The sequence below is a fragment of the Microtus oregoni genome, unplaced genomic scaffold (genome assembly GCF_018167655.1).
Source record: "Microtus oregoni isolate MIOR12 unplaced genomic scaffold, Mior012 000019F_ref0000042, whole genome shotgun sequence".
Classification (NCBI taxonomy): Eukaryota; Metazoa; Chordata; class Mammalia; order Rodentia; family Cricetidae; genus Microtus; species Microtus oregoni.
In genome coordinates, this window is record NW_024543078.1 from 38,286,273 (window position 1) to 38,307,136 (window position 20,864).

Consider the following 20,864-nt stretch of genomic DNA (forward strand, 5'->3'; position numbering starts at 1 on the left):
CTTTTTGTACTTTGTGTTTGTTGTAGCTAATCCTAAACTTCCTTTTCAATTTCTCAGGTGGATTTTCGGGATGTCAATGCTAGGTCTTTGGCAGAAAGGAAGCGAGAAGAAGAGAAACAGAAGCACTTGGATAAAATCCACAAAGAAAGTGCTGAACGGGCTAAGAGAGAAATGGAAGGTAAGTTCCTAGGCTAAGCCCTTGAAACTGCCCAGTGGTCCCTTGTGCTTGTTCCCTAGTTGTTCTTTTATCTAGCCTGAGACCATGCAGGCAGGTTTGCAAGACAGAATGGTTCACGATGGTGTTGAACCGTCACAGGCTGCCTGTAGTGCATGTGTCTCCTGGTGATTTGGTCTCCCTGTAACTATTTAGCGTAAGACTCTCTGAACAGAGGAGCTGGACATAGCTGTGACTTCAGGAAGGAGTCCACACTCTGTAGAGGCCTTCTTGCTGTTTCTTCTCATGTCTAGCATCTGTTCTTGCGAGTTCCGTTCCCCAGATCCTCATCCTTCCTGGGAGTCAGCCTGTTCTCGAGAGCAGGTCTTAGGTTCTTTCTGTGTCCAGAGCCTCTCACATACCCGTGTCCTGTGAAAACCCAGGCCTTGTGGAAGGCTATGGGGAGACAGCTGTGCTGTGAATGGCCCAGAGGGCTCCAAGAGGGGGGACCCGGTAAAGTGTGTAGTGGTGATGACCTCTCTGGGACCACCATTCTGAGTGGAAGGCTGGCCTGTGGGAGTGGTCACATAGGCTCCTGTGAACTGCCACACAACCGTGATCAGAGGTGTGCTCCAGAGACTGAGCTGTTTACACTAATAGTTTAATAAGTGGTTGGAAGTGTTCTGATTTCTGCACCAGCGCATTGGCTTTCCTTGGCGGCACTGTGATCTTCACTTTGGTGCCCTGGGGAGCAGTTATAGACATCTCTTGCTCTCTGGCTCGAGATGACAGAGTAAGCAAGTGTTTCCATGTCTGCAGAAATGTCTGCTGAAATTGGATACAGCCTGACAGAAGTGGAGAACTGCTTTAAACTGCTCGTGCCCTTGGACTTTGGCCCATACCCAGAGGATAAATTCTTTGCTGAGGCATCTGGCATAACAGAGGGCCATGTTCCTTGTGTCTTGAGCCCAGACCAGGCAACTTCTCGTGAGTCTGGTCTCCCTTTATCTCAGAATGAAGAGCAGCCATGCTGTAGCAAGGACCTGGTTGACTCTGCATACCATGTAGGATCTGCTGTTGGTCTGAAGGCACTGGCCCTAACAGCCACACAAGACCTCTCCAGGGATGAGGATGAGCACAGTGACCCAGAGGAGTTCCTGAGGAGCCATGGGCTAGGATCTCACAAGTACACACTGGATGTGGAACTCCCCTCAGGTAACTGACTGCTGGGGGTGTGCAGTGCCTCCATGCACTGCCCTGGCCTAGCAAGGTTTGCAGCTCCCTCACTGGCACTGGGTTGTCTCAAGGTAGAACTGCAGTTCCTTGGGTTGGGCTATGAGGGATAGAGGGACCTCCATCTGGTTAGTCTTTCCTGTGTAACTCTTCTCTGAGTTTCTGCCACCATGGAATTCTCAGTCATTATAGTCCTATACTAAGGTTATGAGCAGGGATACAGACTCCATGGCAGATGTATGGGCATCTACCTGAAGGCCCACCAGGGGCACCTTCCTAGGATGAAAATGTGATCAAAGTATGATTTCTGGCTGTGTTTACAATGATGAGGGATGTGGCAGAGTTGTACCTGGCCCTAGCATTCCAGCCATGTGGGCACAGAGGGCTTACTTGTCCATCTCTTGATCTTGGTTGGACCAGATGTCCTCACAGGTGCCATCTGTTCACCTTGTGGGATATTGTTGGGAGGGACTGGTGCTCTTCAGGATCCACAGCTCCAGGTTGATATCGCTGCTGTACTGCTCCTTGCCTTGGAAGCATACAAGTGCTAGTGAGGTCCTTTCTGAAGGCCTGCCTAGCAGGTGTTGTGAAGGAAATGAAGACCCTGTCAAGAAGAGGCAGAATGGCAGGGGTCACTGAGACCCTGGGACCCAGAGGTGGAGGCAGTCCTGAGAGAAGAGGAAAGAGAAGGTGACTGAGCAGTTTAGCCCTCTGGCTGGGAAGCCAGGGCTGGAGCAGTGGAACTGTGTGAAGGGCAGCCTCAGTGCAGAGCCAGAATGGTTGATACTGTCCCAGAGTTTTTCCACATGGTATGTTTCTCTCTCAGAGTTGACCAGTGTCTGGGACATGCTTGGAGTCACATTTCCAGTGGGTTTCATGGCTTCTGCTACATGACTGGCCTTAGCATCCGTCTGTGACTTGCTTTGCCTTGTTTTAGATGGTCTGAAGGTGCAAGAGAATGAAGACAACCTTGCTGTCCTCCATGCTGCTAGAGATTCGCTCAAACTCATCCAGAACAAGTTTCTGCCAACTGTGTGCTCCTGGGTCCAGGTGAGGCTCAGTACCTGATCTTCAGCAGTGAACTTGGGTTCCAAGACCAGGCAAAGCAAGGATGTGGAAGGCGGGAACACTCACGTGGGTGGGGAATGAGCATTTCCTCTCTCCCTAGAACTTTGTCCCTTCCTAGAAGAAGGGGCTAGGCCATGGGTCTCCTGGCCAGACTAGGCTCTCTGGGGATGGGCTGGGAACTTTGAGTGTCATGCTTTGTTTTACAGCGGTTTACCCGTGCAGGGATCTACAGCGAACACTTAAAGCAGGCCATAGACCTGAAAATGAAATTGGAGCTTGCTCTGAAGAAGTGTGAGGAACTGAGCATCAAGCCTGAGAGAGAGCCGAAGAGTAGGGTGAGTTCACGCAGCTGAGGCTGAGAGGTCCCAGGAGTCTGCACTCAGCCATTTGAGCGGGCAGGCGTCACCAGCTTCAGAAGATTCTGGGCTTTTCCTTACTGAGTTCTTATGGTGGGAGTCCCAGATAAGTCTCTGTGGAGTAAGTTCATGGTGGCTGCATTCCTGTTGTTAGGATCTGTTCACCCTGTGTTATAGCCAAGGATACTTACAAAGTACTGAAAACCCATACTTCAAGGGCTCCTCCTGAGAGCCCGAAGAACTAGGCCAGGCCCTGGCTCAGTGTTTGTTAAGTGGGGGCTTCTCTGGAGTTGCTATCTAATAGGGAATCCTGTCTCTGGGCAGGCAGACAGAATGAAACCCTCAGAATGCTCTGGTGCAGTCAGGTGAGCATGGCTACTGTGCCCTTTGGGATGGGGACCTGAAGGCCACCTGTCTGTTGGATTGCATGTGGCCTCAAACTTGGATAGGCTAGGTTGTTTGTAGGCAAAAACAGGGTATTTTTGAGATTCGGGGGGCTGACAAGGTGCTGTATCTCCCTGAGTGAGGATCTGGTGTTGAAATAGAGCAGGGGAGCCGGGCGGTGGTGGCGCACGCCTTTAATCCCAGCACTCGGGAGGCAGAGGCAGGCGGATCTCTGTGAGTTCGAGGACAGCCTGGTCTACAAGAGCTAATTCCAGGACAGGAACCCAAAATCTATGGAGAAACCCTGTCTTGAAAAATCAAAAAAAAAAAAAGAAAGAAAGAAAGAAAGAAAGAAAGAAAAAGAAAAAAAGAAATAGAACAGGGTACATGGGTTCTCTGGATGGGACCAGAGAGATGGGAGTCCCAGAAAGGGCCAGAGAGAGGTGTGGGGCGTGTGTTCAGGGTGCCTGGTAGTGGGTAAGGATTCAGTCCTGTAGTGGCTTAGGAGCCACAAAGGCCATCCATGCCAGGCACACTGGCAGTGTTGCTGTGCCTGGAAGAGGTGCTGCCCTTGGAGTGGGAATGGAGATCCTGGGCCTGAGGGCTTCATGGACCTGGGGTTTGTCACAAGTCACCACAGAGTGGGGAGGTGGCTGCTGCACTTGGGTAGATGGGTCCTGAGATTTTGGTTGGAAGACAGAAAACTGTCACAGTCCAAACTCTCTCTGTCACTTGTTCTCCCAGCTCCCAGCGGACAGTCATCACCCATCTTTCTCTCGGCTGCTTCTAATGAAAACGGTTTACGTTTATCTGTGGCAGTCAGGTCTCTCCTTGTAGCATGTAGGTCCACAGACAAGAGCCAGGTCCTTGGCAAGTGCCCTTCCCCGGCTGGAACATCTCAGTGACTCTTCCCAACTGGTTTCCAAACAGAGAAAATAGACGTTAGAGCTGCCCCCATCCCCATGGAATTGTTTGAAACCTTGACCCTTAGTCTGGTCTCTGAACATAGCCTTAGAGCAGTGGTTCTCAACCTGTGGGTCACAACCCTTTCACAGGGTCAGATATCTTGCATATCAGGTGTTTACATTATGATTCATAACAGCAGCAAAATTATAGCTATGAAGTAATAACAAAATAATTTTATGGTTGGGGGTCAGCACAACATGAGGAAGTGTATTGAAGGGTCGCAGCATTAGGAGGTTAGCTAACCTGGTCAGTCTGACTTGTAAATTCTGTTTTGGAAGCTAGCTTTGAGGTGGAAACAACGCTGCCTTTACTGAGGAAAAGCTCAATTTTGAAGCCATCCACTGCTCCAGCCTAAAGCCAAGAGGACGCTCGCCTAACGTTTAGAGACCCTTTTGACCCCTTGTGGCAGCTGAAAGGGCAGTAGAAGAAGTGCTGGGACCAGATGGGGTAGGAGGGAGCTCCTGACTATTCTGCAGCTGCCGGCTGGTCCCAGCTTTGCTGAGGGTATGTGTGATGTGGGCCAGCAGAGGGCGACCTTGCTTCTCCTTCAGCTGGCCAGCCGTTGCGATCGTGGCAATGATGGAAGTACTGTGCCACCCCGAGTCTGTCTGGCGGCTTTGGTATGTGGGTTACCATCTCGTGAGAGTTGCATTTGGTTGTGTCACTTATCAAGTCAGATTTATGAATCTTGAGCAATGTATGTCTACAGCAGAGAGCGTTTCTCCAGCCCTCACTGTAGCAGTCAGGAGGCGTTCATCTCTACACTCAGTGTCCAAAGTCTCAGGCTCCAGGCTTGGCCAAGACTGCGAAGTGGAAGGCCACCTCACTGTTCTGCTGTGTACCCCAGTCCCTCCCTGAAGATCTCAGTCAAACTAATTACTACACTATGTGGACAGTCACCTTGCTGATGGGCCTTGGCAGTGCAGGGACATCCTTGGGTAGCTGATGTTCCAGGGACTGGCCATAGAACTTTGAATGCTCTTGGGTAGCACAGAAGGGGTTTTCAAGGGCCTAAGTATTACTAGCTTGCACTACCTTACTGGGACCAGCAGCAGTGCTGGGGCTGGCAGGACTCTAAGCCCTGAGGGTCTTAGCAGTGTGGCTGTTCTTGGCCTGAAGCTTTGTCGGGTTGACAGAACTGGGTGTTGTTGGGCACTGTTGTCTTAGCCATGTCTCTTGGCTCCATATTTCCTGAGTGCTGAGTGACCGACTGCTGGAGGAGACCTGGGCAGTCTTCCTCTGGCCTACAGGACACTCTTTTTATTATTATTATTTTATTTATTTATTTATTTATTTATTAAAGATTTCTGTCTCTTCCCCGCCACCGCCTCCCATATCCCTCCCCTCCCCCAGTCAACTCCCCCTCTCTCATCAGCCCGAAGAGCAGACTGGGTTCCCTGCCCTGTGGAGAGTCCAAGGACCTCCCACCTCCTTCCAGGTCTAGTAAGGTGAACATCCAAACTGCCTAGGCTCCCACAAAGCCAGTACGTGCAGTAGGATCAAAACCCAGTGCCATTGTTCTTGACTTCTCAGCAGTCCTCATTGTCCGCTATGTTCAGCGAGTCCGGTTTTATCCCAGGCTTTCTCAGACCCAGTCCAGCTGGCCTTGGTGAGTTCCCGAAAGAACATCCCCATTGTCTCAGTGTGTGGGTGCACCCCTCGTGGTCCTGAGTTCCTTGTTCGTGCTCTCTCTCCTTCTGCTCCTGATTTGGACCTTGGGGTTTCTGTCCGGTGCTCCAATGTGGGACTCTGTCTCTATCTCCTTTCATCACCTAATGAAGGTTAATATCCAGGATGATGAGTATATGTTTTTCTTTGGGTTCACCTTCTTATTTAGCTTCTCTAGGATCACGAATTATAGGCTCAATGTCCTTTATTTATGGCTAGAAACCAAATATGAGTGAGTACATCCCATGTTCCTCTTTTTGGGTCTGGCTTACCTCACTCAGGATAGTGTTTTCTATTTCCGTCCATTTGCATGCAAAATTCAAGAAGTCCTTGTTTTTTACTGCTGAGTAGTACTCTAATATGTATATATTCCATACTTTCTTCATCCTACAGGACACTCTTGATACCTTTGTGGGTAGTGAAGACATGCAGCCTGCTGGGTCAGAGCTCTATATTTAGTTCGGCCAGCAGTGGGTGCTGCAACTTCCATCCGCAGAGCCCAGGCAAGAAGCACCATTTTTCCTATGTGGCTTGTACCCATGTCTCTGTTACCTGAATAATAATGGCCATGCACTCAACACAACTCAGTGGAAGCTGGGCCTGGTGGTGAAACAGTGTGATCCAAATTACTTGAAAGGCTGAGGCAGGAGGATCATAACTTTAAGACCAGCTTGGGCTACAGAGTGATTTATAGGGCTGCCTAGGCAACTTAGTGAGCCCTTGTTTCAAAATAGAAAAAGACCTGGGGATTTAACTCAGTGGTAGCATGCTGCCTAGCGTGTTTGAGGCTCTAGGCTCAATCCCTGGTACTACACCAAGAAAGACTGAGTGGCTTGCCCTGACTCCCGCTAGCTGTCCTAAACCATCTGCTGTCCTAGCTTCCTGTTGTAGATCTGCCTTTGGTGTAAGGGGACATGGGCCCCAGGAGTCTGAGACCCAGCACTTTAACATTCCAAGGACGGTCTTCCTGTGGTACATGGTGGCCAGTCTTGGGTTGATGTGACGCTCAGGGCCTGTACTGTTTCCACTATCCCTTGTACCCAGTGACTCCTAGCCTGATCTTACCCAGATTAGTACATGTATCCTTGTGCATCTCAGCAGGCAGATGGTGACCGTCACAGCTGAAGCCTGACTACTTTCACCTGTGCCTATAGGATCTGTTGTGAAGACAGGCCCTTCAGGGCGTTTTGGGGGGATCCTCTGACTCCTCTGGTCACACAGGTCAGCACACTAACCTAGACCATCTGTGGGTTCGTCGGGCTGCCTGGGCCCAGTGAGGTGGCAGCCTGTGGACTGAGGGTGCCCTACCTTCAGAGGGAAGGCAGGTAGTGCTGTGTTCTGCTCTCAGTTAATGGACACTTCCTAGACCTGTCTCTGCAAACTGATTTTAACGAAAGGCACTGCTCTGAAATCCTTGGAGATTTCGCTTGCCGCAGCTGGAGAGCGAGTGAGGCGCTGCTTGTAGATGAAGTGATTGGCGGCTCCCGGACTGTGAGTGGCAGCGCCCAGGCTCAGGTGAGCACTGCTTCCCAGAATAGATACAGCGACTGCCTATCTACACATCGCCCGCCCTTCCTGCAGCTGGTGGGCAGCTCCTTGCAAGGCTGCTGCACCACAGTGTCTTGTGGGGGAGGGGCAGGGAGAGAGGGCTAATGAATGTCTATGTTAATTAGAGCTGTTTTAATTAGAAATCATGATGAGGTGTTCACTAATTTCCAAATAAAATTTACGGAGGGTTTAAATCATTTCCTAGTGTTTCCCCATTTAGCACGGGATTGGCATCGTTAACTCCTCATGTAGAACAGGCTGAGCAGGGAACACTAATTCAATAATGCATGATTTAAACATTTAAGAACTTCTAACAAATGTGTGAGATTGAAACAAATACAGTGCTACTGGTCATAAACAGCAGCCCAGATTTGGACAGGTCCAGGCTGTCTTTGGAAGGTTGGGTTGATGCAGGCTGTGCGGGGTAGTCCCCTTTCCTCCCTGGCATCTTGGAGTCCAGTCTCAGTTCCCATTTGAATGTTGCCATTGGTTTCTGCACAGTATTGCTTTCCTTTTGACATAGATGGTCTATCTTCAAAAATACTTAAACCAGTTTAAACATGTCTAAGCATTTGCTTTACAGAGTGTGTTCTCTTGAGCTCAGTTTGGTGGCAGACTGGGGATAAATCTTGACCCGATCAATGTGGAGGGCCATTTGGTGGAGTTAGTTTCCACCTGCTCTGTTACAGAAGAGCTGTAATAACCCATGGCGGCCTCATTATTTAAACTGATAAAAATCCTTTGAAAACTTTTAAATTGCCTGCCTTTTCATTATGGAGCTCTGATCATGGTTAGTTTGTGTTATGTAATTAACAAAATACGAATTCCCACCAGCTGGTGGTCAGAGCAGTGATTGCAGACATCAGTACGTCTGACTTATCAGCAGCTGCTCTTTCCTTCCTGGACTGTTGGTCTACCTGTTCCTGTGGTTATAAATGTGTCTTTGTGCACACCAGTCTTATGGGCCGTGTGGCAGCAGCCACCCTCATGGAACCACGGACTCATCTTCGCCCTCTCACAGCAATGGAAATCAAATCTGTTTGGTTCATGCTGTGCAGCCTTGCTCGCTTTCTGTGTTGGGTGCTGGGCAGCCTGCCTTTCAGATCAGCCAGCCTCCTTACCAGGCCCATGGGTGCTATGTCGGGAGCACACTCAAGCCCAGCTCCTCTCCTGCTGAGTGTTAAGAAAGCTCCCTAGGCTGTGCAGGATTTGCTTCTTGTAGGTGAAAAGGACAGAGGCAGAAAACCCAGGGAATGAAATGTTGAACCGTCAGGCACACCCTGGGAAAGCAGGGAAACTAAATCAGCCTTTGCGGGACCTTGTGCAGCAGCAGGGCCCGTAAACAGCCTTCCCGATGCTGTGCTCCCTCCATCACCCTGAAGGCCAGGCACGCACCCAGCAGCAGGGAGTGGGGAGGGCTTTGAGCATAAGTTCTTATGCTCACAGGGGTGGGAGAAAACAGTTCCACAGCCTGTTCACCAGCCTATACTCTCCCACGCCCTACTGCATGGATCTGGTCTTGGCTCTAGTGTCCAGCCCAATCATTTGTCTTTCCAGAATGAACTAGCTCTCAGTACCTTCTCATATGTTGTTTCTTTAGCTCCAGGAGTATTTCCTCCGTTTCACAGATGAGAAAGCAGTCTGGAGGAACTTGTTTGATCTTGGCCCTTCCTAAAGTCCCAGATGCAGAGTGGAAAGGCTGTCTGATGACTATGGCATCCACACCTTTGGGACAGGCCACACAGCATAGCATGGCCTCAAGTTCTCAGAGGCTGGCCACCTGCTTTCACCTGAGATGGCAGCCAAGGCACGGGGAGGGCCCTGTTCCAATCCTGGCAAGTGTTAGCTATGAGGACACACTCCTCCCCTGTGTGGTTGGCTTTCTCTGCACACTCCTGGGAAGAATGATTAGTGATTTCACACTTCATTGGATGTTAATGTGTGGAGTTCGCATAACCTCATTCATGATAACTCTCCCTGCCTCTGCACCACTCACACAACCTTGTCATTGGGAGCATGTGTATGTGGGTTCCCAGAGAAGCTTGTTTGAGAATACTCATTAGGAGCACTGTAAACCCAGAGCACCTGGCCTGTGCCCACCTAGGCTCCCAGGCCTCAATTTGATTGACTAGCTGCTTGTTTGGATCCAGCAGAGATTTCTAGTCTTAGCCTTGCTCTAGAAATGGACTTCCAGGCACATTCTAGGCACACTAAAAGCTCTTTGCCTCATGTTTTGTAGCAGGCTAGACTCAGCTCTTGAGCCCCAGTTCCAGGAAGCTCCCTGGCACTGGAGCTGTTGAGCATACTGGATTCTCAAGGGCAGGTTTCTATGGACTGTTCCACACTGTTTCAGATCAGGGGAGAGGAGGAGGAGGAGGAGAAATGCCCATCCCTGTGTGTCCTGCAGTGCTATTGTGAGATCCCTTGTGTACGTGGCCTCTATAGAAACGGTCATTCCAGAAAATGAAGTTTTGTTCCAGCGTAATGTTTGGACTTGACCATGTGTTCGAGTGCCCTGCCTGCATCTGGGCAGGTTTGACTCAGTGACCACCAGGTGCCTGTTCTGTGTTATCATGTGGTGAGCACCACTACACCCTCTGTCCTCTGAAGGTGCGTCCCTGGCAGCCGAGATGCACATGAGATATTGGCCTGGCCGGGCAATTTGCACGGCCTTCCAGGGAGGGCATTAGCATATAAATAGCAGATGCAATGACGGCCATCACAGCTGAGCACGTTTAATTTTTAGTTTATAAGATAGAATGGGTTTTTAAATGCATAGCCATCAAGCCGCTGAAAGACAAATGCAGTTTGGAACTCACTTGTCTGACGAGGCCTTACATCATTTTTTTTTAAAAGGGAAATAGACACACATAAAACTGAACAAAAGTGATTTCTTGGGTGAAAAGTAATTGAGATTGCGCACCAAGTTAATTAGATCGTACAAAATTTATTTAATGGTCTCAGCTGTATCTCTAGGCTGTGGGCTTGGCGGCCATGGCTTTCTGGATGTTGAGATGCTCTTCCCATTCCTTCGCAAATAATTAGCACTCACCACCCTACTTCTGTAAACTGATTGCGTTGTATATTTTAGCCATTTTATTGCTTGTTTAATTATGATCATGACGACTCATTTTTCTAAATCCTTTTAACCGTGGGTGAGAATCAATTTGTATAAAACCAGCAGTGCCCCCACCATGGCAACAGTAGTGGGTAAAAGCTTGTGTCTATCCTGTGGGTGGCTGAATTGGCCCTCTGTAGGGATCTGTAGTTCCCACCAGGGGGTGCAGCTTGGGAGAAGTCATCTGATTGGCTGGAAGGGTTTCTGACCACCACCCTATCCTCAAAGGCACCCAAGGGTTTCACCTGTCAGAAAATCACCTGTGCTGATGTGTGGCTCCCATGTGCAGATCTCATTAAGGATTGGTCTTTCCCCTGGCTTCATGCAGTTTGTGTTATATTGTTTCCCCAAAGTAGAAAACTTGGCCCTCACTTGGGATAAGAGTAAGTTGTTCTTGAGAGCATTTTAAAAGTCTGGCCTCATTTTGAAGATATTACCAGTCCTGACGCCTTTTTTTTTTTTTTTTTTTTTAACCAGATGTGAGCTCTTTCCCAGGACCCTTGGTGTTCAGCTGTTTTCTCCAGACCTCTCTGGATGCTGCCTTCTGTCTGACCTCCCATGTGACCTTAGAGGCAGGTTACTACCACAGTGGTCATGACCTCTTGAGATTCTAAAATAGTGAGTGGAGGCTGGTCACCTGAGGTTCCAGACTATCCCATGAAGGCCTTCTCCCCTCTGGGCTGTGTTACCTTTCCAGGGTACTGTCCCTTGTGGCCATTATGTTCCTGGCCAGACTCCTGAGCAGGTCACAGGAGTGTCCCAACAGCTAGGGCTCTGAGGTTTTCCACATCAGAGTAATTTCCCGTCCCTCAGGTATGGCCCATCTGTCTGCTGTCCTTGGTAACTTTGGCACCAAGGATTTGCATTATTGGTATTTACCAAATGTGGATTCAGACTTCATGTTAGTCTCACTTACGTATTAGTGGTGGCATCTCTAGATTCCAGTTGTTGCAGCGTGAGGACCCCATCTTCGAATAGTTGCAGAGTCAAGTATAGAAATGACTGGCATCTCTCTGTGGCCCCAGAGAAAGCCTGGGTCTTTTCAAGGCAAACGCATACAGTGGAAGAGCAGACAGCCAGAGGCCTTATCAGTACTAATTTAAGAACAAGAAAGAAGCCAGTGCTTCAAATTTAATCTTAAAAATAAACGATTTAGTTGGGGAGGAAGAAGATAAAATTCTAATAGTTACCTAAGCAGTTGAATATTTTTAGGGAATGCAATTTTGATAAAAAGTCCCCAGCAAAATTCAAGGGTGTGAGCAATAAGCATAATATTTTATGAAAATGACCCCCATATTTAAAACCTGGCACTATATGTTATGCATTGTAGCACCCAGCCCACATCTACCTTTTAGAAAATTAAAACACATAAATTCTGTTTAGTGTTTGATACGCACTGCACTAGCTGAGCCTGTAATGCCCTAAAACCTTGGGCTGCTTTCCACCTTTCATAAATTCCTGGGTAGATTCTATACAAAAATAATTTTCAGGTCCGTGGCTCATTGTTATTCAAACGTGATTGATCGTCGTCATTTGCTCAGCGCGGGAGTTAAGTGCCCCTGTCATTTCCAAAGAGTATAATTGGGACGTTTCACAGGTCAGCGGTGGAGACAGGCTTCCCTTTTGATCAGTGTTAGACTGATAACAAAAATTACAGTTTCCGATGATTAATGTCTCCCGTGCTTCCCAGATGCACGACTGTGGGCTGCACCAAAACAAAGTGCATTTGCATCTGATTATGCTCTCTCGGGCAGCAGTCGCCCAGACTGGGGCATGGGGCCAACAGGCACGGCCAGATGTGGCTGCTGATGGCTCCAGCAGCCCCAAGGTGGAGCTTGGCTCTACCTGGGCGGGCAGCGTGCTGAGCTAGGCCTTAGGCAGGTGCTGCTGTAGATGCCTCTGTGGTAGCTGTCATTTGCACAACTTGGCTTCCAGTGCATGTGGCTCCTGACCTAAGAGTAGAAGCTACTCTTTAGATGTCCTTTCTCCCTTCAGGAGATAGACAGGACCATGGGAAACATCTGTGAATTCAAAGTTTCTGTTGGAAATGGTTTCTAAAAAGTTTTTCAAAGTTTTTCTTAAAACCCTATAAGGGTCCCACTAGTTGGCATTCACTTGACAAGGGTCCTCCTTGCCTCAACTCTGCCCTGGAGCTTTTGTTTGTTTGGTTGATTGGTTTGGTTTTTGTTTTGTTTTGTATTTTGACACAGGGTCTCTCTATTGTCCAGGAATTTTCTACATACACCAGGTTGGCCTCTAACTCACAGAGATCCCCCTGCCTCTGCCTCCCAACAGCCCAGTCCACTCTCAGACATTGATGGATACTCAGTGCAGAGCTCCTGATGGTCAGTTAGGGCTCTATGGATTCTTACTGCAATTGAGTCTTCTCTTTATTTCAGCCCTTGTACATTCCCCTTCATTTCATACACAAACAAGCGCTGAGATTAAAGGTGGGCACCACCATGTCCAGTAAATTGCTCTGGAGATTTGGAAGCTGCAAGGGCATTGAAACTTGGGGCACATTCCAGGGGCATCACAGCTCAAGGGGCCACCACAATCTGAGGGGTATTACATACCTAGGGGCATGGACCTCCTTGTCCTGGTTAGCTGAGCCTGGCCCCCTAGTGTGACAGGTGGGCAATGGAGGAAGGTTGGGTTTCTATCCTGGGTGTGGAAGGTTCTGGAAGAACATGAGGTCACTGGGAGGTAGGGCGGGAAGAACGTCATCAGAGGATGTTTCTGCTGTGAGATTGGAGGAGCAGGAAGTCTGAGCCAGAGCTAGTACTATGACCTGTGTCCCTGGTGGCTTACTTGGGCATGGCAGAGCTGTAGGTGGGCTGGCACAGCATTAACTGAGGCTCTGCTGCCTGCTTACTGGGGATGGGGCAGCTGTCCAAGTGCTCGGCGGTGCAAACTGCAACAGGCACAAGAGAGTTGGTGGTGATTAAGGAATGGCTCCAGGTAGGAGCTAAGAAAAGGCACTGTAATTTAAGAATAAGAACAGCCTTAGAGACATTGTAATTAAAGACCATTCACATCTGATGGTGAAGTCCTAAACTAGAGAGATGACCCTATGGGAAGCAGCACCTGCACACAGTCCATGGCCAACTGCTGTTGTCTAGAGCTGATGACCTCATTTGTGCTTGGGATGTATCCACAGACAGAAGCCCTGGAGGACAGCGAGGATGAGGACCAGGACTTTGTGGAAGTCCCAGAGAAAGAAGGTTATGAACCTCGAATCCCTGACCACCTCCGGGCTGAATATGGTGAGCTGTGGGCAAATGAGGGGCAAGACTGGGCATCAGGGGTACGGGGGAGACAAGTCCCCCATCTGGACAATGCCTCTAGGTTGTGACAATAACATAGGGAGCTTAGCCTTCAGCTTCCCTTGTACAGCTGTTGTATCAGTAATTGTTGCTTTATTTAACTTGGGGAGTTTTTCTTTTGTGCCTCGAGCCTCCCAGGGGCCAGGATATGGCAGGCTTCCACCACACAAGGTCTTCCGGGCCATCTGATGCTCTGATTGTGGGACAGGGTGCAGTCTATGGGGATGCCTTTGCTTACATAGGGCCTGTACCAGGGTGGAAGGGAGGCAGACACCATGCAAAACATCCCTTTGTGTCTTTGAAGTCACAGATGAGGCCTCTGACCCAGTACTGTCTGAACCCCATAGCAGGAATCAGCTTGTTGCACACAGCACCACTGTGACAGACAGGAATGCCCCATTTAAGATTTTTCTCTTTTCCAAGAACTCTAAAAGCCACACTCTGTGTCCTAGGCTTGTGCCCTCCAGAGAGAAATTTAAAGGGGATCCAGGACCCAGGTCACACCCTCGGTTAAGGCATCGCTTATGTCAAAAGGAAGCAAAGACAAACAAGTACCCAGGCTTCTGTGGGGTAGAATTTGAATTTAGCAAGAGAATTTAGACATGACCCATTGGGGCATCATGCCAAATTAACCTGGGCAGACTCACCCCTCTCCACTTTCCCAGCCCTCTGCCCAGAGCCATCTGCTGGGCAGGCTGGCGCTTAGGGATCAATGAGTGTGTGACTGTCAGGAGGAACCTCCCACACTAAGGGGGTACTGGTGACCCCTTAGCTAAGCATCTTCTGGCCTGGCCCACTCTGCAGGAAGGAGTCCCAGTGTTGTAACGCCCCATGAAAAGCTCCTTGCCTAGTTGAACTGCCCCTCTTATACCTGCTTGCCTCTCTTGCGCCTTGCTGAGCTGTGTATACCCTTTCTCCAGGCCTCAGCCTTGCAATGCTCTCATGGGATTCTTCAGCCTGCAAGCCCATGACCCATGAGCCTCCTCCACCCACACGCTTCTCCAAGCACCCATCTCTACCCGAAATGGATTTTACCATCTCCCAACTTACGTTTTCACCTAGTAGAGATACCACGTGGTCAAACTCTCACCCAAAGTGGTCACAGCTAAGTGCCACACCTAACACCTGGGGTACCCAAAAGTGCTTCAGGCATACCATGGGATGACATGGCCACCCTCCTGTGCCCAGGGTGGTCTTTGCCCCCTATTTCTTTTACCCTCAGCTGGATGAGGCCCTGGTCTAGCAAGGTGCTGGTATGGCTGTGGCTACATCTGAGGCCACCAGAGTCTAGAACAGTGGGCTGTGAGATCAGGTGAGGCAGGGACACTCTTCACAGTCCAGGCAGTATGAGTAGCACCTAACTATGGACCATGGTCCTTCTGCCCTCTTTGGAAGCCACACTTTTCTTCTTAAGCTGGTAGACTCTTGGGTTCTTCAGGGGAGCCTGGGAGCCAGCACTGATCCAGGGCTCTTGGTCACAACAGCATTTTTTTTACTTTTGTTCTCTGCATTTTATTCTGACGTTTGTATCCTTCCCGTAGATGTGGTAAGCCTGACTTTACACGGACTTTGAGTGGCTCCAGGTCACATGTAGGGCCAGCAGTGACACACCAACACTGAGAACAAACAGATTCTTGCCATCCTCGGAGATTGGGAATGGCCAGTGATGGTGCCAGTGAGAGACAGATGCTGACTCTGTGTCCCCTCTGGGAGCTAGATACACACAGTGAAGCCCTTTTCAGCCACCAGTGGACACTGACAGGGCTAGAGCAAAGCCTGTAGTCCTCCTATTGGAGACTATCCTGTGTCTGCCTGCACCTGGATGGCTTGTGACTGCTGGCCATTTGAGCCCAGCAAAGGAGGCTGAATTGAGAAATACTTTGAAGCATCTCCCAACATTACTTGCTTGGACACAGCCACAGGCCACCTGCTGTGAGGCTACGTGAGTACTGACTGCACAGGGAATCCTAAGTGGCTCAGGTTTACAACCCACATCTACTCATGGTCACCCCAGCCTGGCCCAGGCCCCAGAGTTGTGTTCTAGTGTGGAATACTCATGATTTTCAGTAGAATGCTGTTGGCTCCACTACTGGGTGTTTAGTTATTTGTTACACAGCAGCAATAACTACACTGCCCATAGCCCCTGCACCTAGTGCCCATTAGCCCGTGTCTTTTCTTCAGAGCCCTCCATGTACTCCTGGCCATGGAAGGGCCTAAAAAGCCGGTGAGGGACTTTATCCCAGCCTAACAGAAAGGTAGAGACCTAGTGGCTGCATCATTGTCTGTAGTTCGTCCCTTCTTGGACATGCTCTAGGCATCTGGTTTAAACCTGAAAGGCAGTAGTGACCCATGTGGTCTGAACCAGGTGTTGTTTTGTGTTTTCAAAATGACATCAAGTGGAAAACATGGTAGAGGCTGGGTGGGCTGGCAAGGTGTACAGGTAGACCTACAGCAGCCACAGTCTGGCCATCGGTGCCACCATGGGGCTGAGGGCCACAGGAACCAAGGAAGGGTCGGTGGGCACTTGAGGCCAGGGATACATGACACACCTAGAATGTTGGAGCATTCACAGGAGGTGCTGGGGTAAGAAGGACACTAGCCTCGTGGGCAGGACTTGTGGCAGGGATGGAAAATGGGAAGCCTCCATCACTGCACCAAATGGAGACTCCCCCGGGAGTCCTGGGAACTAAGCCAGCAGCCTAGGCTGGAGTGTCCAGACAGACAGACAGTGCGCAATGAGCTCAGTTCATAATACTAGTTTATAGTCCATCACTGTTTTTCCAATTAAACACGGGCGAATCTGAAGTGTTAGATTCAGTCTAAATCCACACGGCTGAGGAAATCAGGCTCTTTTTTCTTTCTCATTTCTTTCTCAGAATTTTCACTGAGGGGCTTTTATCTTCCCCTTAATCCTACCATTTCTGTCAGGACATAATCTCTTTCTCAAATTTACATTTTAATTACAAGGCCAGCTGAACTAGGTAAAATCAATAATGTCAGCGCGGCAGCCTAACTTTGTGTGGAGCCCCAGCCTCTCCATTTCCTCCTATCGATCCATCTCTCCCGCACTGTCTGCTTTAGTGCTCCAGGCAAATAGGTGCCACTTGGCCAATTTAAACAAAAAAAGGAGCTTTGGACATTTTTATGATTCTTTCTAAAAGCAACTGTGGGAGTAAATTTTGGCCAAGGGACTGGAGTCAGGCCCTGCAAGGCCGCAGGGCCACGGTGGTCAGCAGGATGATGTCTCATTCCTTTAGGGTTGCACGCCCTCTGGCCTGAGGAGTGTGCTCTGCTTTTGGGGTTTTAACTTTGGAAATATGTCAGTGAGATTGATTTTCCTCAATGGCGTGAAAACAGTGGTGTGTTCTGTGCCCTGAGTGTTTACCCTGCTCTAACACGCTTACCCATCTTCTTAATGGTTTAAAACAACAAATCAATGAAAAATATATTTCATTCTTGTAACTCTTAGGAATTCTCATATTGATCTTTCAGCTGCGATTGTATCTATCTAAATGCCACATTGTTCACTTACCAGCCTTGCCTCCCTGCTGTGTATGTATGTATGTATGCGGGGCTGGGCTAACTGCTGCCTTCCATATGGCCGGGAACATTGTGATGGGAAATGCTGAAGGTCGCATGGAAGTGTTTGCTACCCAAACCTTGGACGCTGTTTTTAAGGACGGAGCAGAGAAGGGGCTGCCTGGTGTCTTCTGACACACAGTGTGCCCAAATCTTAGGACCGCAGAGCTTCAGAGCCTGGAGGTAGCTGACTATGACTCCGCTATCTGCTCAGAGTGACCCTGCCCAAGTTCTCTGTTCCCTACCCATGAGTTAGGAGATAGATAGGTAAGGGCTCCTATCTCTTGGATAGCTATTATACCAGAGCAGAGACAACAGATGTTTCTATGAAGGGCCACCGAGGAAATATTTTGGCTTTCTGGACTGCGTCAGGTCCCTGTTTAGTTCCATTCCAGATGGCCATAGCTAGGACCAATAAACTCTGTCATTAAAACAGGTAGTGAGGCTGATTTGGCTGTTGCCTCCAGGGCCCCAGGAAGCCCTGAGGAGCAGCTGGTTGTTTCTGTGCCATGTCAGGCTGACCTCTGCTACGGCGAGCCCATGATGAGTCCAGAACTCTGGTGGCTTAGTGCTGTGACCCCCTCAGAGCTGTAGACTTTGACTTCCCAAGGACCTCAGGTATAGTGTGTTGGTCTGCCTTAATGGATGTCTCTTTGTGTGCTTAGACTTCATTTGGTCTGGTTTTGGAAACAGTGTCTTGCATTGAGTTCAAGCTGCCTTCAGCTGAAATCCTCCTTCCCAGGCCCTGCAATCACATACCTGTATCGTATACCCCAAAACACTCGTTCACCTTGGATCTAGAAATTAATGAACAGACTTAGCATTTCTTAATGAATTTTTTCCTGATTTAGATCCAGATTGGCCTTGGCTTTGAGATTCTCCTACTTCAGTGCCCCAAGTTCTGGATGACAAGTGAGGCCCAGCTTGTACTTTGGCTATTAGGTACAGCTCCATTTATCAGACCTTTGAGTATTTTTTCTTTTATTCTGTTTTTTAAACTTCAAATCTACTTTCCTGATATTAACCCGTTTTCTCAGCTGTCTTTTGATTGTTTATTAGCTTTTCCTTTTGACCTTGCGGTAGCTATGTATTTGCTGCACACGTTTGATATGCCAGGCTGTGTGCTCACAGCTGTATTAGTTCACGTGACAGGCGCTCCTCAGTGTGCTCAGAACTGAGCACCTTTCTGGCTTTGCTGCTGTGGTTACTGTTTGTCTTTTCTCTTCTTAAAAAATGTATCTCTGTACCCTTCTGATAGCTATCTCTAATTTTACGATTCACGTATTTTTATCACTCATTGCTTCCATTTATGGATCTGGGGAGAGAACCCAGGGCTGTACACATGTTAGGCATGCTTTCTACCACCAGCCAGCCCTTAGCCCCTCACTCACTAATTTTTTTATGGTTTCTCTCCTCTCCTCTGCATAAGTCAGGTGATCAAGGACTGTCTTATCCTACCTCCTGGAACCCTGGTACCCACTGAGTTAGTGTTCTGATGTCAAAAGGCATTTGCTCATCATTATCTTGTCTTGCACCTGTGATTTAAATTTCTTTTCTTGGTGGACCACTTATGCTAAGGGTGTTCTTTTTTTTTTTTTTTTTTTTTTTTTTTTGATTTTCAAGACAGGGTTTCTCCGTAGCTTTTGGTTCCTGTCCTGGAACTAGTGCTTGTAGACCAGGCTGGCCTTGAACTCACAGAGATCCGCCTGCCTCTGCCTCCTGAGTGCTGGGATTAAAAGCGTGCGCCACCACTGCCCGGCCTAAGGGTGTTCTTAAAGAATCTGCAAGTGGTGGCCTTGTAAGGCTTTGGGTCCACAAGACCCCCTTCCTGCACCTGTGGGGGGCTTGACAGCTCAGGCTAATCAACTGTAAGCTCGCTCTTTCTCCTACGTACTTTTTTACTTTTTTGTCTTTTGTGGTACTGAATATGGGACCCAGAGCTTCGTACATACTAGGTACGTGCTCTGCCACAACACTGTAACCCCAGCTCTTCCCTGCACCCTTCAAGGTGACCTTGCAAGGCCTTAAACCTGCTGCTGCAGCTGAAAGTGCTGCTTCCAATGGAATTTTCAGCTCACCTTTTTCTTTGTTGTCTTTAATGTTCTCTAACTTCCTCTTTCAGCCATAGTTGCCCCTTTGCTTCCTCTGGCAGGCAGCACATCCCTTAATTTCAAAAAAACTTGCTCATTTCTTCAACTATTTCCCATGCTCCAATTATTATTTCCTCTGGAATTCCAGAAACCTGTATATCTGCCCTTCCCACCTCCGAGCTGTGCAAATTTCCTCATGCACACCACCAATGTCCTTCTGCCCTTCAGGCACACAAGTAGTTATTTTTCTGCTGCATTTCCTGCTCCTCATCCTTTATAAAAAATTGTATTTTATGTGTATGGGTTTTTGCCAGCCTGTATGTTTGTGTTCCATGTGTGTACCTAGTGCCTGAGGAGGCCATAAGAAGGTATCAGGGCCCTGGCACTGGAATCAGGCAGTTGTAAGCTGTCATGAGGTGCTGGAGATTGAAGCTGGGTCCTCTGAAAGAACAGCCAGTGCTCAGCGCTGAGCCAGCTCCCCAGCCCCCTGCTCCTCATCTTTGATGAAAGATGTTTTCAACACCTTTCTTTTCTGACTGCTGCATGGTGCTTTGCTGGCTACAGTCCTCCACATCTCAGCCTCGTCTAAAACATGGCGCATCACCTGTTCGCTCTCTTTGGGGGCAGAGTGCTTAGAAGCCTGAGTTTTGTTTTGTTTTTTGTTTTTTTTTTTTTTTTTTGCCAGTGCAGATCTCACTGGTAGCAGGGCTGGTATCCAGCTGAGGTTGCTCCCGCAGTGAATGTGAGGAGTGGGGGGTAACAAGTGGGTAGTGCCTCTGGAGCCCCACTTCAGTCTGTGCTCTGGGACCAGCAAGGGTCAGAGTTCACCCCACGTGCAACCTCCTGAGAGCCAGACCCGAGAGTGGGCAGGAAGGGGAGTAAAGTGGCAGGACCCTGCCACTGGAGATGTGAGAGTAGATGCTGAGCTGTGATGGGGACCGGCTGCCACATCCTGTAGGAATCCTGGTGTCGGGTGTCAGCATCATGACCTCCTCTAGCTTAGTAGTAGGCAGGTATCCCAGGGTGACATCCTGTAGTCAGGGACATCTGCCCCGCAGCACAGAAAAGGTGCTGCAGTCACAGAACCCAGGCCCGACTATAGCTATCCCTGTGGCTTTTCACGTTTAGGGCAGAAGATGGGAACAACCTTGGGTGTTTCTTCTGAGGACAGTACAGGGGAGAAGATGTACCACTAAGTCTCAGCATAAATTGTAGAGTCACCCTCATACAGAGGCTAGTTTCCTCTCTTCCTTGCTCAGTGAAGGGGGGGTCCGGTATTGGGGGAAGGGAACTGTGTGTTCACACTATAGTTAGTCTCTTTATAGCATGGCAGGTTTCGTATGTCTTAGTTAGGGTTTCTGTTGCTGCAACGAA

The 20,864-nt window shown here is 49.0% G+C and overlaps 1 protein-coding gene across 2 annotated transcripts in view; it reads left to right on the forward strand.

The window, feature by feature from the left end:
• The window catches only part of LOC121459866 (UV-stimulated scaffold protein A), a 36,845-nt gene that overhangs the window by 7,959 nt on the left and 8,022 nt on the right, over positions 1-20,864 (forward strand). For both annotated transcript variants that reach the window (XM_041669941.1, XM_041669943.1), the window contains 5 exons: positions 58-178; positions 974-1,369; positions 2,325-2,437; positions 2,662-2,790; positions 13,656-13,761. In XM_041669941.1, coding sequence (XP_041525875.1) covers positions 58-178; positions 974-1,369; positions 2,325-2,437; positions 2,662-2,790; positions 13,656-13,761 — 865 coding nt within the window. The remainder of the gene's footprint in view (positions 1-57; positions 179-973; positions 1,370-2,324; positions 2,438-2,661; positions 2,791-13,655; positions 13,762-20,864) is intronic.